This window comes from Struthio camelus, chromosome 2 (genome assembly GCF_040807025.1).
Source record: "Struthio camelus isolate bStrCam1 chromosome 2, bStrCam1.hap1, whole genome shotgun sequence".
Lineage (NCBI taxonomy): Eukaryota > Metazoa > Chordata > Aves > Struthioniformes > Struthionidae > Struthio > Struthio camelus.
In genome coordinates, this window is record NC_090943.1 from 137,378,869 (window position 1) to 137,395,167 (window position 16,299).

Sequence of the window (16,299 nt, forward strand, 5' to 3'; positions counted from 1 at the left end):
GGACACTCTTTACAAAACTTATTTTTTAAAATATGAAATATCATAATCTTTACTGAACTTCCTTTTTGCCCTCCTGACCAAGGAAACAGCACGAAGAAATTTCTTTTGGTCTTGCAACAGGAACTATTTAAATTTTATAGCATGTAAACCACAAAGCACTTAAGTATTTTAGGAACTCCCCACTGAGTTTGCTTACCTTCTACGCGCAACTTTGTGATAGGCCAGAGAATTCATTTTCTACCAGTAAAACTACACAAGTGATAATATGCTTTTAGGTGCTATATAAATTGTAGACATTAGCAATGTAAATAGTAAAAAAACAAACCAAACCAAAACAGACACCGTTTTCTTAGGTTATGATTCAAGTTAAAAACCTATCCATCAGCATGACCATGATTGCTATTGGCCTACGACATTGCCAGGAGAAAATAACACTTAAGAACTTGATTTACCAGAGAGATAGTATTTCCCAGTCATCAGTGGGCAGGGCATTGGTGCAGACTTGGCTCCGGGACAGAACACTACCTGCACAATCATGGAGCACTTCCCAACCTACTCGCGTTTTTCAGAAGCCTTACTCTTCCCAGACACAGGGAGAAAAAAATAGGGCTGACTAGGAAAGTATTTATAATTTTCATTAATAAAAGCATGTATTACTGAACTTCAAAGACCTATGTGACTGTGCAAGCAAATTATTACTAATTTGCTGTTCCCTCAGTCTTTCCCTTACCTTCCAGCTTTTGTTACATTGATTTCTGCATCTAGTTTTCAATAAAGCAGTAAAAGGTAGCTGTATACAGAATACTCTAGTGTTGCCTAGGTTTGTCTCAGCTGGCTGAGACAACATCCTTAGTTGTTGTTAAATTATGTCTCATCTTATACACAGAGGAGCACAGAGAAACACTAGCTGGTGGGGGAAGCTGAATACTCTACCCCAGCTCCTCCCAGGGCTGTCACGGGAGAGTAATCAGCCCCATCCTCTAGATGTGAAACCCATCACCACGAGTCAACGGGAGCAGCTTTCCAGAATACCTTTCAGATTGGGGGAATGATTGCCTACTGGATTTATTATGGGATGTTGGGGAAAAGCCTCTTGGAGTTCTACAGGACTTGCTATGGGATGTTTAGTGGTGGAACCAAAGGCAGCAGGGAAGAAGGGATCAAGGTAGTTTGAGGAAGAATAAGTGTGGGAAAATAGAAGAATAAGGAGATAAAATGGGCAGGTCACTTGTGAACCGATTGCTGGTCAGTATGCTTATAACACCATACTGTATATGTATATATTTCCCACTAACAGACCTTCTGATCAGCCAGAGAGAGGAATAGGATGAGGCTATTGGTCCTGTTTTTGTTTGTGTAAGTATTGAGTGTTTCTATCTGTGTTTATCTGTGTGGTTGACTGTGCATAAATATATACCTCTCTCTCTCTCTCTCTCCATACACATACATAGGTATACATATACACATGTATATGTATATGTTGTATATGTGTGTTTGTGCATGTGCCTAGTGGGAATACATGCACAGCCTCACTACTGGTTGATCTTGGGGACACAGAGCTATGGCAGCCTGTCCTCTGTCAGGCTACTGGATTTGTCCTCTCCCTAACAGTAGTAACCATGGCCACATCCATCCTGCTCTCTTAGATCACTTCCAATAACCATCTTAGTGACTGTTACAGTTATCCTTCAAAGTCCTTTCCAAATAGCCTCTCCTAACTGTGTCTGCACCGCTCACAACTTACAATATTTCTTAAGAAGTATTGCTTGAGTCATACCATTATATGTCAGTACACTGTAGCAAAACAGCATGAGGAATGTTTTGGTCAGACCCACACAACTGTCCTACTTACCTTTGTGCTCTGCCTCCCTGGCTGCACCTGAATCTGGAAGTCCCTAGAGGGCAGCAATCTCTGTCCCACAGCGAGGGCCTGCCTGAACAGGGCATGGAGCAAAATGGTATTTCCATTTCAAGACTTAAGCTCCAGGATATGTTAGGATGCTTTGCAAGCTTTCTCTATCACCCTCCAATACTTCAGCCGGTGGTCAGATGCCCTCTCCTTGTAAGGAGCCTACTGGTCAGGCCAGTAACTGTCAGCACACAGGCAGGTAACTTTGAAATAATGCAAAAAAAAGAGAGGATGAACTCTTTTTGTGTGAAAGCACAGGCATGAAAGAAAGGTACCTCTAGAAGAGAAGGCTGTTGTTTCACCAGATAATACTCATCATTTAGTGACTCCAATTTGACAAGAGCCAAATGCCTGTTGTGTGGGACAAAAATCGTTCTCTTTCTTCAGTCACTGTAGCTGTGGGAAAAGATCTATGCCCTGTGGTCTAGGAAACTTCCAATGCACTTTACAGAAAGGATGCTTTTTGGTACGCCTCTAAATACTCTGCAAAGTCTGTACATGATCCAGGTGATTATAAGGGCATTTTCCAACCATGGATCTCCAAAAAACCCACAGAAATTTACCCTGACTGTAAACCTCATAGACCTCTCTCTCTCTCCTCCCCCAGAGAAAGGATACATCCCATTATTGTTCCAGGATAGTTCCCAAATCTAGACTAAAGGCCTTCTGCCCAAACATTCAGGCAACTGATATGATTAGAACAAAGGATAGCCCCATCTCTAAAGGAATGCACTTTCCTCCCTTGAGTCCCTCCTGACAGACTGGGTCTCTAGTTGGTCTCCACCCTGGCTCACCAGCTTCTTCCAGTTCACAATCCCCTGGGACCACTTCAGGTCAGGCTCATGTGGGGCTAGTTTAGTTCAAGAGAGGCCTGTAAGATCTGTCTGTGTTGAACACAATGAACAATCATAATTATCCAGTCATTAATTTCGTTATATATAGAAACCGACCTGTCTTCTTACTTAGACAACCTTCCATAAATACAGATTTTGGAATCCACTGTCAAAGGAACTTAGGATAGCTGAGCCTGGTGGCAGATTTGCTCTGCTGACTGTGTGATATGGCTGCCTGCTAAAGGAAACATGAGGGAGGGGAAAGAGAGCATGGTGTGGTATACTGGGGATAGAGTGAAGATAGGCTCTACCACACTGCCTTCTGGGATATGTCTTGGCATACTACGATGTGAAACGCTCGGGTATATGGTCATCCATATGGCCAGAGGGAGCATACTCTAGAGAACTGTAAAGCTACAAGACTCAATTTTACATCCCGTACCAAGGCCATCCTAATGAGCTCACTCCTGTGATACTCATAAGTGTGGTCAGAGCCTTAGACAGTATGGGTAGTCAGGAAATTTGGTGATGCTTGAGGTTATTTCAGAACAGAGTAGAATAAAAGTGCTTTTCTAATCTGCTGTGGGCACAAATTGCAATAAAAATCCTTCCCTTCATTTAACTCCTTCACAGCCACTAGTCTGCAAATATTACAGCATTTGCATCTTCACTGCTTTTAAAAGCCATCTTTCTCTTCATTTACTTTGTTCTAGAGATACACGGCTCAAGGGCTTCTGTGACAAATTCCTCTCATCACAAAATTCTCTTTTTTCTGAAGCTCCTGCAATCTGAATGCAGCAACATTCACTGCAGCAGCTGCACATTGACTAGCACGGAAGAAATAACCAAGTCTTCTCCCATTCCCCAAAGCAGCAAAGATATTACTCGTTAGCTATACAGACTTTGTTTTGTAGTAAAGTAGGCACTGAATATCTTTATTGTACCTTTATCCTCACTCTTTGTCTAATGAAAGATCATTTTACCTCTGTCAGCACCACAGAGGCAAACAAATTTTACTTCATGAGTTTTCTTAGAATGCTGTATGCCAAATAAATAGTTCTCTATTATAAATAAATTGAAAACAATGAGTGAAATGATATTATTTGACAGTAAGTTCATGTCCTCTTTGCTGACCATTATCAGTGTATTCCACCACAGTGGCTAGTCCACAGGAAGGCTTCTTATCACCGCAAGACCTTCTGTCACATTTTATATGGAGAATGCAACATAAATAAAGTGTATTTTGTTTTAAAATGACCTGAAAACAGAGTAGTTGCTAGGAATTTAAATCCTACCTGGACCAGCTCCATCATGGCTAATCAGAATTTTCTCCAAGTCTCCCAGTGAGACAGCCTTTATGCAGAAAATATCCATCTGTAGAACCACACAAGGAAAATTATAAAGGTCTTAAACATAGCTATTTTAACTATAGCTATATTAACTATAACAGTATAGAACAGTTACTCTTTTTCTCTGTTTTTGCAAAATGAATATTGATATTGTACATGGGTCCCAGCCAAACAGTAAGGATCCTTTGAAGCTTTCCAAAATGAACAGCACCTTAAAACTACTCCAGAGAGACGACACTGGATTCCTTTGGCATGAAGCAATGCTCATTTGCAAAGAACTGATTTGACCATCTCTATATTACATCTTCTAGCCCTATCTGCCTTCCCTCTCTTACCTAGACTGGAAAACATCATTGTGATTAACGATTTAGAGCTTGATTCTAAGATTCACAGTAGCCTGGTCAGGAGAGCAAAAATGCTTTCATTGCCATTTTGACCATACGTCTAATGTAAATAATCAACAGCACTCAAATTCTAATAGCCATTGCTCTCAGTAAATGAATCATTTAAAATCAGCAGATAAAAATTATTCACAAGATGAATTGTATAAATAATTTTGAATACAGAAAATATGTGAGAAAATTGAAAACTGCTTGAAGAAAATTTGTGAACAAAAATATATTTATGTTTGTTGAAGAAACAGTTTGCCGGCCATAATTCACTTTCACTGACCGGAAGCAGCACTGTTTTTACTTCACCTGTCCATGTTGAAACTTTACACTATTATTCTTGGATCTGTGGAGCTTCCTCTTGCCAGCATCTCCTCTCGTTCCGATAAGATTGATGTAAACATTAGAATCTGTTTCAGCACCAAGTTTAGAGCCTGTGTATACGTGGATCTCATACACCAACACTAGAAGAAGAAAAACCTTGAGATTATCCTTACTGCTTTTACGTGATTCAAAACCTTTTGCATCAAAATTTGGTCAGGAGACTGTAATGCCTTTCAGGTATGGAAATAGTAACACTATCCATGTATCTGTCACTTTCAGGTTCAAATCTTATAACTCTCTGCACAGAAATATGAATACGCTAATCCTAAAAAACAGCATTTATGCTGAGCATAGCAGCCCATCTGCTCAGGAAAGTAGCCCATCAAGTAAGCGTTCCCTAGTGCTCCACTTTCTTCTCTTGCTCCCATTTGAGTATTTATGACTTCAGGATGTAATTTGCAAAATCTTTCTTGGCAAGTTATCTGCAGACCGTCTGACTGTGCCTGATCATGGTCTCAGACAACAGTTATACTGCATTGGTTCCAAAGAACTGTAAACCTTGGTATCTGTGCAAAACAGAATTTTCTGGGTGACTAGGCTTCATTTGATCTTAAAAAGAGGCTAATGATCATGAAACACAGGATTTTTAGACTTTCGCATCACGTACAACGGTGAGCAAGTAGAATGGACTCCCCCTATGTATAAAATGACCAGCTGGACACCCAACTTGGTTTTGAAGGTTTCAACCTTCACCACTAGTAGATGTGAATGCTTTTAAAAACAGCTCTCAATTAAAATATATTTACGACTTTTTTAATGCTTCTCCTTCTACTCTAGACAAAAATCTTCCAGACACAAAAATACACACTTATCTTCAAAGCATTCTGGAATACAATTCAGGGTTACTGTATTAATATATTTTGAACCCAGTAATTTTATCATTGTAATTACCTAGATATGAAAACTTACTTTTTAAAAATAATTATTTCTGGTATTACATCCTGTTACATTTCAACCTATTTTTTCTATTTCTTATAACTTTTTAAAAGTATTTTTCCTGTTTAGACCTTAGTGGTACCTTTTCCATAAAGTGTTTTTATTCTAATCACAGTCGATCATTTCTTCTGCTAGCTAGTAGATGATAGAGAAGATTACTGTTCCACTAATGGAGATCTTTAATAGCTCTTTGGAGTGAAGAAAGGTAGCAGAAGCTCTAAGAAACACAGCTAAGTACAACCTTTAAGAAGGAAGCAAGTTGGAAACAAAAAAAAAATAGCCAAATGTTTGATACGAGACAGCAAATATTAATTAAAATACTATTACTGTCAAAATACAAGTATCAGGTAGACTCTGACATGTCCATGTATTTTTCATTCTCAGGATCCCAAAGCAGTTTATGAAGCTAAACATCATGTCATTTATCACTAAAGAAAAGCTACTTCTCATGCTCAGTGCCTGGTATTCAATGGAGAAGCTATACAAATAGTAAAATAATACCACAGACATTTTAAAGGCAGAAAAAATCACCACATGTATTTGAAGGTAGGAAGGAAATGTTGATGGATACACTGTATTCCTTACCAAATTAGAATATCTTTTTAATTCATATAAAATTGTCCTAAACTGGCACGGACAGGGTCTCCAACTCTTTATCACTAGTACAAATGTGCCTCTAAAGAGGAGTAGCACTTCCTGATCAGTGTCAGCATTTTCTGTAGCTCCAAGCATTCAATGCTGCTCTCACATCCATGAACTAGGACACTGCCACTTAACCTGTGAAATGTAATTAATCTCAATAATACATAGGCGCATCTGTCGAAAATCTGCAAAGCCTTGGAAAAACTAGTTTCAATGTCTCTAACAGAAAAACTTGTTAAAACACATGGTAGATACAAATGCCAAGTGACAAAGAGAAATAGACCTCATAATCAGCATAATTATGCCATATATCCAAATGACATTTCATATCATAATTCTTCATATACTCATAGTGTGTATAGATTAACAACAGGAGAATGCAAGACAAACGCGAAACTGTTCAAAGGAGAAAGGATAATGGGTGACAGCAGACTAAGAAAGGAAACATATGCACTGAAGCAAAGAGCCAGAATAATCAGAAAGGGAACAAAATGTTTCAGGGAGTGGTGAAGGTGAGAGGTCACATCTCAGAAGAGAACCTAACGATTATGTTTAGCTATTACCAGCCATCTGAATAATATCACTGGACTGCCTGTGGAGGAAGGCACTACTGATTAGTAAAAGCAGGGACATATCAAAAACTAAGTCTGCTCCACGCTTTTACTCTTACTTACACTCTCAATTTTGAAAAAGTAAATCTTCCGTGGGAGCCAAAGAAACGGTGTAGACCGCTTATGTTATGACTGCTTATGTACAGAAGATTGGTATCTATATTACTTAAATCCGCAAGTAATTTCCATGATCAAAATTGCAAAATTTGACTAACCATAAGCACAAATTTAAAGCCTAGTTCAGGCTTTTTTAAGAAGCCTTTTAATAATAAATGATTACAAGAAGGAAATACCAAGAAGTTATTTCATTTCTGGAGGGAGATCAAACCAAATGGATTATGTGCAGGACACACCAGAACAGAATAAGAGAAAAAATACAACACAAGCATATTAATAGATAAATAAATTACAGTTGTTTTTGTAACGCTGTGCGTCTCTGTGGTAACCTAAGAGATGATAATGCTCTAAATTTTTCTATTGTTACAAGCCTAAATAATTCAGTCTGAAGTAGAAAACACATACATGCATATACACCTCTCTCACCATCTGAAGAATATGAGACCTTACATTTATTTAGGCTACACAATCTATGTATTTAGAAAGGAAACTCCTAAACCAAAGGACCAATTTGGGTTTCAAATTTGTGTACACAATAACAATACCCTGTGAATTAGATGGTGATACTAGGACAATAAGTGGAATGCTCATTTCCCTTAACTTGTGTGTATGTTACAATGCATTTTATAAGAAATGCACAAAAAAAGTTAAGCAAGGAAAGTATTCTCCTAACCACCCTGTATTTGCATATTTAGAACGTGCCACAACAGATAAATGCTTGGACATTCATATCGACATTCTTCAAACAGATTTTGTGTGTTAAGCCTTTTTTTTGTACAAATGGAAACCTACGCACAGACTGACTTGAGCGTATCCAATTTTGTCAGACTTTGTTAAGCAGTTTTTTAGGTTGCTGAGCAATTACTAAAGATGCTAGTGTTACTGGCTCCTGAGCTATGGCTTGCTTAAATGCTAAGAACAGGAAGGGGCATGCCACTCCGTAGCAGACAAGACAAGCTACACCAATAGTTTGATGAGCACAGGAGACAAATTCAGCCAAGCCTAGAGAATGAAGCTATCAGCTGAATACACTGCTGAGATAGCATGACTCGTCATGAATGAAATTTGCTTTTTTGTAGCTTTGCTGCTTGTTGTTCACAAACAAAAGTTTTTGTGTGTTTATAGTAAAATAAAAAAACGCTAGAAAATACGTTTAATCTCTGTATCTCGTTTCATTTCCTTTGAGAAACTGACCTGCTTTAAAGCCCGGCATTGCTGCCACATTTGAAATGGCAACATGTTTCACTGCAATAAGAAAAAGCGATCACAAAACTTTGTGAATTAGATCCCAATGGTCTAATTGGGACAGAATGAAGGCATTCTGTAGCAGTAATTTCATTCTACTATACCATACTGATTTAGCGACAGTACACCAGCAGACAGCTGGGGTGACAAGGCAGAGAAGTAGGCCCGTAGTCAAAAAAAGGGAAAGAAAATGTTGGAAAATATATCATAAAACCAAATACTGAGCAGAAGGCAGGAAATACTATTTCAGCATTCTCATAGGGACCTGTTAGACTACATCTAGGCAGCTCTAAGGTCAGGCTCATCAAAGTAATTGAAGAAAGGTTTTGAGAAAGGCAATAACCATGATAAAGGATATAAGAGGATTAATTAATAGAAAATGACTGGAAAAAACGCAGCTAGCACTCACTAGAAAAGAAAATGACCTTTTGGAAAATAAATGATTGAAATCTTCAAGTTGTTAAAAGGGTTACTTCAGATAAGCTCTATAATCAAGCAGAAAACTCTAGGACTTGGGTGCATGGATCAAACAGTTGAAATAACCTTTCAGACAAAGGTAGGGGGCTTCTAAAAGGCCGTATGAAAGACAGTCATTAAAGTAGTATAATAACTATGTTAAGAAAATGACATTGGCACCTAATATTAAAAATATATAGGAGTCACTGAGTAGAATCAGTTGTACAACTACCAAATTTGTACTTGCTCAGTCTATACAAATGTACTATTGTTAGCTGTCGAGATTTTATCTCCTAGGTGTCATGACTTAGAATATTTGGTGCTATTTTTAAGCCCGATCCCCACCTTCTGGTATCTATTGATAACAACAGAATATGAGCTATCTGGGAAAAAGGAGAGAAAGAAAGGAAGTTTTGCTTCTTAGTTATGAAGAAAATGTAACCACTTAAGGTATCCTAATGGCCTAACAAAATACGAATAAAGAATCCTTTTTTTTTTTTCCCATATTCATTTTTATGGGGACCTGAATACCTGAATCAGGGTTTCTGAAAGAGAGGGTTTGATATATTCCTGACTGCTGGCCAATGGCAAAAGCTATTTTACCCTAATCTGCAAGCACAGCATATGAACTCTCATTTCCTTCTGAAGGAGGAACGTACAGACTTTAATGATCTACGGCATTTTCCTTTGGAAAATATAAATAGTGAGCAAGTATCGCAGGTTGCTTTAGACTGAAGATTACGTTAACATTTTGATATGTTTTGGGAGAAGAATAAAATAATCCTAACAGGGTTAAAGAAAAATTTATCACTGAAAATAGGAAAATGAAAGTTTTCACTGCATATTTATTCGTCTTTTTGTGCTGACTTAGTATAAATTATTGTCCCATTGTTAGTTCTTTTCCAAGTAAGTCTACTCAAGGAAAAACATAGTCATTATTTTAGAATTCTAGTTAAGAGCAGCTGAATTCAAGATAAATATAACTATTACTTTTTACTCAAAGTATGTTAGATAAGCTACCTCTGCATTACAGTTGTGTAACCCTAATGACACTGGTGTGCCGACAATACATTAGTTTGAATCAAGAAACTGAATCTCCTGATTGGCCCTCCTTATTTCTGTCCGATTTGCAACATAGACTGGTTTTGGAGGAAAAAAAAATATTCCTTTTGGATGAAACTAATCTAGAAGATACATCCCAGGAAAACACTTATTATGATCTAGCCACAAATTGGTAGTTAGTCCATGGAAAAAGTTTAGAAAAAGTCCAAAGTAACTTCCCCTGAAGTGCACATAATGTGGACATTGGATCCTTAGCATATTAGACTCTTAGCATATTAGACTCTCAGCATCAGCTGTTTCACTGCATAAATCCACTCCTATCAGGCTGGTAATGAAAACATGGACAAATTGGTCAAAAAATACAAAATCTAGAGAGATGATAAACAAAGAAGCATCACTTTTAGCAGGATATCATATTAGTGTCAGCTTTTTGAAGTGACTAACAAACAGACAGAAAAACTAAGGAAGATTACCAGTGTGAGAAATTTCGAGAGACAAGAAGGGCTTTCAGAGAGGAAGTTGAAGAAAAGCTGACAAAATCTGGAAATCCCTTAAGATTTGAGGAAGAGAGTGAAGCCAGAAAAGCGAAAGAAGGTAAGGAATCAAAAATCGTCTACAAGGTTCCAGGTGTCTCTTGGGAATGCAGTAGGGTTTGGCAGGAGAAAGGGAAAAAAGGGATAAGGGAAAAGTTACCCTTTCTTCTGAGGGAAAATTTGAGTAATAAAGTGTCAAAGAATAGCAGTAAGAAAAAACAGAACTTCCTGAGTTTAGCTTATATTTGTTCATTTTGTTTAAAGTTTTCAGCAAATCATTTTTATAATTAAGTAAATTTAATGCCTTTAGAAGATAGCAGATTGAATGGAAAGTACAGCAGACAAACTACTAAGTCATTTCTGACTGTCATTAAGTAATAAGTAGTACATCATTTGTTCTGCTGGAGAAAATGGCTTGATGTGGTTTGCCTAGATCTTGTAAGCAATTACCTTTTACAAGGGAAATGCAAATGGATAGAGTTTCATTTGCTTGTTTATGAGAAACTAAATAGGAAATCCTCGGGAGGTCTTGCTGAGTTTATATTGATTTTCAATTTAAATTAGCCAAAAATCAATAGTTAATTTGTAGCAATAAGCTCACAATTTCAGGAAATATCCAAATCCTTTTTAATGTATGTTTTCTTGAAACTTTGAGAAGTGTATTTTAATAAAAATAATGCTCCTTCCAAAGCAATGAAAGATTCAGTAGTTGTACCATTAAAGAGGCTGAATAAATGTGCTGTTTTTAAAATATTCCTTGTCTTTGACAGCATTGCCTTGATTTTTCACTGCCTTTCACTTTGCTTCATTACCTGCAACCAAGCAAATGGACTGTACCTACCAGAATATTAGTACTTATCTGTGAATGATATTTCAGACTACATAATGCTGGTTTGAGTTCTTCATGTTGAATTAATTGTTGAGACAACTTAATTGGCTTCTGCACCATTTTTCTACAGCACCAATATGTGATATTTATGTTACTACAGGAACCCAATGGTGGTATAGTGACTTGTGTTAATCACAGGGCTTGGTTCACCCTGCTCAGTTTCAGTTTTTGAAATCTCTTATTAAAGTCACTAAATGTTCTATGGAATAAAAAAATATATACAGGTGGGAAAGGTGGACTGGCATATATATGTTTCTAAGCATTGTATGGTCTTTGTAGTGAAGGAGATCAATTGTTCCTTCTGGCCTTAAAACCCATAGAAAACCATTTCATCACCAGTATTGATGGCTCTTTGAGAGAATTATATTCTCTTGAATTGAGGTTTTTTACTTGTTTGCTCTTTTCTTCTGAAATGATTTGATTGTCACTAAGTGCCTGATGACCCTTTTGTATGTTGAATCCCTGATTCCTTACAATATTCACTATGTCCTTTTGAATACAGTTTGCCTGAATGATTGCACAGATAAGATCTGCCACTACCAGACAGCATTGTCTACCAGCTGCATCATTGCTATCCTGTAAATGTCAAGAGAATTCTATAAAAAAACCCATTGCGCTAAATGATTACGCGATCTCTCAGTTCCTCTGTAGAGGCCCAGGACTTTTAAAATAGTTACTTTGTATGGCAGGCTATTTCCTGCTTCACTTGAAGAGAGCAGACTGTCATCAAAGCTGTGGTCAGATTTTGAGGTCTCAAAAGAGCCACTCTGAAGTTAGTCACTCCCATGTTTACAGCTGTGACTTGAGTCTGATTTGGAAAACACGTGTGCAATGATTCATTTCTTGGATTTCTACTAAACTATGGTCTATGCAGCACAAGAAAGGATGATGGTTCCTTGCTATAAGAAACTGGTTGCTACCTGACATTATACATCCTGATATCCTAGCTTCCTGCTTAATCCATACCAGTCACTTGCTCTAAAAAACAGTATTTGCCAATGATATAGGGGCATTTTCAGAGTCCAAGAATTTTAGAAGGGTACAGCTATTATTCTGGTTGTGGGGAGGAAGGGAGTGGGGTAAAATGACCAATTTCCAATTTCTGTGGAACAAGAAAGCATCTTGTAATGGAAGGGATTGTTTCATGGTTACACCAGCTTTTGGACAGTTCTGTCCTGGAAGAATCATGAATAGCTGTCATATACTCACAAGATAAGACTAGTGAACATGTGATCTAAAATACTGAGCACATACATGGCAAAAGCTCCTTTGTGAGGTTTCTAATTGCCACTTCTCTCCATGTATCCCCATCATCCTTGTCTTCTGCGAGCCAGCACTCTATGGGGAGACGAATCTCCTGATCAGAAATAGGGACAACTCTTTGAAGTCTGACTTCCTCCAGGTACCAACTGGGATCATCTCCAGTGTTGTCATGGCCAATGCGAATTTTATAGAGCTGCCCAAGATCCCTGAGATTAATCTGCAATGACAAAAAATTACAAATTTTAATAATAAGTTATAATGTTACCTTTTAGCAATCCTACTCACACTGTGCATGCAAGCTAAGCACGCAGCTAACATGTAAGCAAGAGTTCTGCTCTTTAGAAAATGAAGCCTTAATATACAACAAACCCCAGTGCAGTACTGCTAAAGCATATGGAATAGTTTGCAAGAGTAATTGACTAGTCTGCAAGATTAGTTGACTTTGGTACTGTATCATCCAAAGTGGTTAAAGGGCTCAGAGAACTCAGTGTGGTTTAGATCTCTTGACAGAATCCAGTTTGTAGAGCAATGAAGTAAACCAGTATTTCTGTACAAATACTTTAACAAACAGAAGTTCTTTAGTTCTTTCAATCAGTGCTGCATGAAATAATATATTTTGTAGACTATACAGTCACCATCAGCAGTGCTCCATTAACTGTTCCTACCACTTATCAGTTTGCTGTGGCCCACTTTTCTTTTAGTCTTCTATTTTTATGTGCATTGGTGTCAGGGTTAACTGTTTCTGTAAGTGCTGATGCCACGCTGTAGCTAATTTAAACAATAAAACATGACTAAGTCACATTGAGTATTGCAGCCCTGAAATAAAAGCCACTTTGTCTGGGGCTGCAGAAGTTTTCTGCACAATGCTGATAGAAGGAACCTAAACATAAAAGCAGGTTAACCACTTTCTACACTCTCATTTTCAGTGATGTGTTTAATAGCTGTTGGTATGGACGAAAAATTACAGTGAAGAAAAGAACAAAAAATAGGCAATCTTCTTTTACCATTATACCAATTTGCTACTGTTTAGCATCAAAAAAACTGGCTGGCAAGCAGTTAACAGCAACACTGCCATTATAGTCAGAATCACTAAAAAATATTAACTAAAATTTGTGTTTGGAGGCTTACAGAGTCTGCTCTGGAAAGTAACATTGATAAATCTGGTCCAAAGCAGGAGCTTCCCCTTCACCGGTTTTTGCTAAGGAGCACTGCAAATTAATGATCCTTCTCTCCATAGGACAGCTAGCTCTGTGGAGCTGGAGAAAGTCAGAGACACTAGAGACATATTCTTTTTACTCTTTTGTCCAAATGTTTTCCTAGGCAATGACACAGGCTAGTATAATTCTGTTGTTTCTTATGCATGAGGACAACAGTTGTATCTAATTATACCATCACAGAAAAGAACTCTGCAGTCTTATTTGATCACTATTTCTTTGCATCCTTAAGGCAAGCCTGGCACAATGCAAGCTCACAGGATGATCTCATGACAAATATACTAATAGTATAAAATCTGAATAGAGTCACACTTGTGGGCAAAGTAGCAAGTTTTCCCATTTTTAAACGGTGCATTAAAGGAAGAGGTGATAACTGAAGGTGTAGTTATAACATTATTGCATTAAAGCAATACAGATTTAAAAAAATACTGCTAATACTCGCAACAAAATTACAGCAACAAATAAAAAGCTTTGTGAAACTAAGCACAAATGTAGCCAAGACTTAGGCTAAGTTATTGTTGTAATCCTGTCACCTAGCCACAAAGCGGAGACCTCTGCAGTGGGCAAGTGACTGGTAAGGTTGCCTTGCAAGCAAACGTAAAAACATATTGGAACTCTAACCCTTTATTGTGAATTGAATAAAGTACAGTGTTGGCCAACAACAAAGGCACAGCACTCCCTTGAGATCTAGGCACTATCTGCCGTTTGTGGTGCAGAAGTGCTGAAGAGCAATTTATTAACATAACCATTGAAACCCTGTAAGCTCATGGCCGTGATTAAATTCTGACTCTGACTGTGTTGCAAGAGGAGTATCAGAGCCATCTTTCTGTACAGTATTCATTACCATGACTCTTACCCGGGACCAGGAAACTCTGTCTAAGAGTCTCTTCTACCTTCTGAAGTATCTAATCTGTGATTTGGCTATGAATCAAACCAAAACATTATTGCTAAAAAATTCTGCATATTTATACTGGGTATCATATGAGTGGGCTGAAAAGTGAAGTCATAACTTCTTAATGGCATTAATTTCATGTAGTTGATCATGCTAAAGTGCTTTTTGTTCAGAAGAAAATCTAAGATGGCAGGTATTTCCAAGTTGATCAACAAAGAGTTTCAACTTTGCAGCTGATGTTTGGCAGAGCATTGGTACAATGGAAAGAAGAGCGCACAAAAATAAACAGAGGCAGGATAACTCATCAAGGATTGAAAAAAAAAGAAGCAATCTGAAATAGGAGAAGAAAATGATGAAACCCATTCATCACAATGCAGAGACTTCCTGTTGCTGGGTAAGAAACATAGCAATCAGTCAAACCTGATTAAACAGTTTCAAGAAAAATCAGTACAGAGTAGATGCCCTGTCCAGGCTGTTAAGTTTCTCCGAGTTGCAAACTGCTCAATTAGATTCTCTGAAGTCCTGGTTAGCATCTCAAAACATTCTTGTGTTTGTATCTTTTCTACATCTTCTATCCCTCCCTAACATTCACACTCTAACAGAGGGCACAACATAACAAATTAAATAAGTTATGCTCATGTGATAAGTGTGAATTTGTCCAAAATGTCAAGTCATATGTACTTGTTTGCTATTGACTGCCGGGAGGAAGAGTGTAAGGCATCCTTTTGTGCTATATTCACAAATTATGAGATTTTGGAATCATAACTTATGCAGGACATAGAGCAGCTAAATACAATGACGTATTTGTGAGATTGAAAGTCCTATTAAAAAATAAAAATAAAAAGGCAGAACACTGCTGAACTGAAAACATGCTTAATAATGGTTTCTGACAAATTGTTTAAGGACTTTCTCATGCCAAAAAAATCGTGTTTACTCTTTGGTAGAAATTAAGGCAAGGAGGTCAATGGCAGAGAGCAAATCAGTTGTACATGATGTTCTGGGAGATATACAAGACCATTGCAGAAACTATGTAGTTTCAGCTCCTGTTGTAGTTTCAGGAGTTGAAACAATTTATCTTGCTGTCAGATCAGATATCACATTGGTCTTTCAGTGGTATTGACTTACTAACATGTTACTTTTTGCCAATTGGAATCCTGTCAAAACTATGTCAAATTCTGCTCTTACAGTGAAATGTAAATAAAAATTTTCTCACAGCGTAGCGGGGCTAAGAGTATTCTTTTAGCAGGATAAGCACTGTATCTTGAGGTTGCTCCTTCATTTCCAGTATTGACTATATCATCTTGAACTTCTGCTTGACTTGAACACAAACTGGCATTTATAAACCTACTTTAGCACCCAGAACATTCTGTAAAATGTTGTAGAATAAAGTTGACTTTGTTGCCCTAATAAACAAACTGCTCAGAAAAAACTTAGTCTAGCTGCCTTCTATTATGGCACCATGGCTTCAAAAGTAATATTCACTTTTATATGGAATTAGCCTTTCTTACAGAACTGTGATAAATGGCCGTGCAGAGTAGAAAGGAAGGGTCCCATGTCAAACACTCCAATCTGGAA

General features: G+C 37.6%; 1 protein-coding gene across 1 annotated transcript in view; it reads right to left on the reverse strand.

The window, feature by feature from the left end:
- The window catches only part of RP1 (RP1 axonemal microtubule associated), a 185,212-nt gene that overhangs the window by 89,123 nt on the left and 79,790 nt on the right, over nucleotides 1–16,299 (reverse strand). The window contains exons 25-27 of the mRNA XM_068933834.1: nucleotides 12,610–12,835; nucleotides 4,790–4,944; nucleotides 4,038–4,116 (exon numbers count right to left, since the gene is read on the reverse strand). Coding sequence (XP_068789935.1) covers nucleotides 4,038–4,116; nucleotides 4,790–4,944; nucleotides 12,610–12,835 — 460 coding nt within the window. The remainder of the gene's footprint in view (nucleotides 1–4,037; nucleotides 4,117–4,789; nucleotides 4,945–12,609; nucleotides 12,836–16,299) is intronic.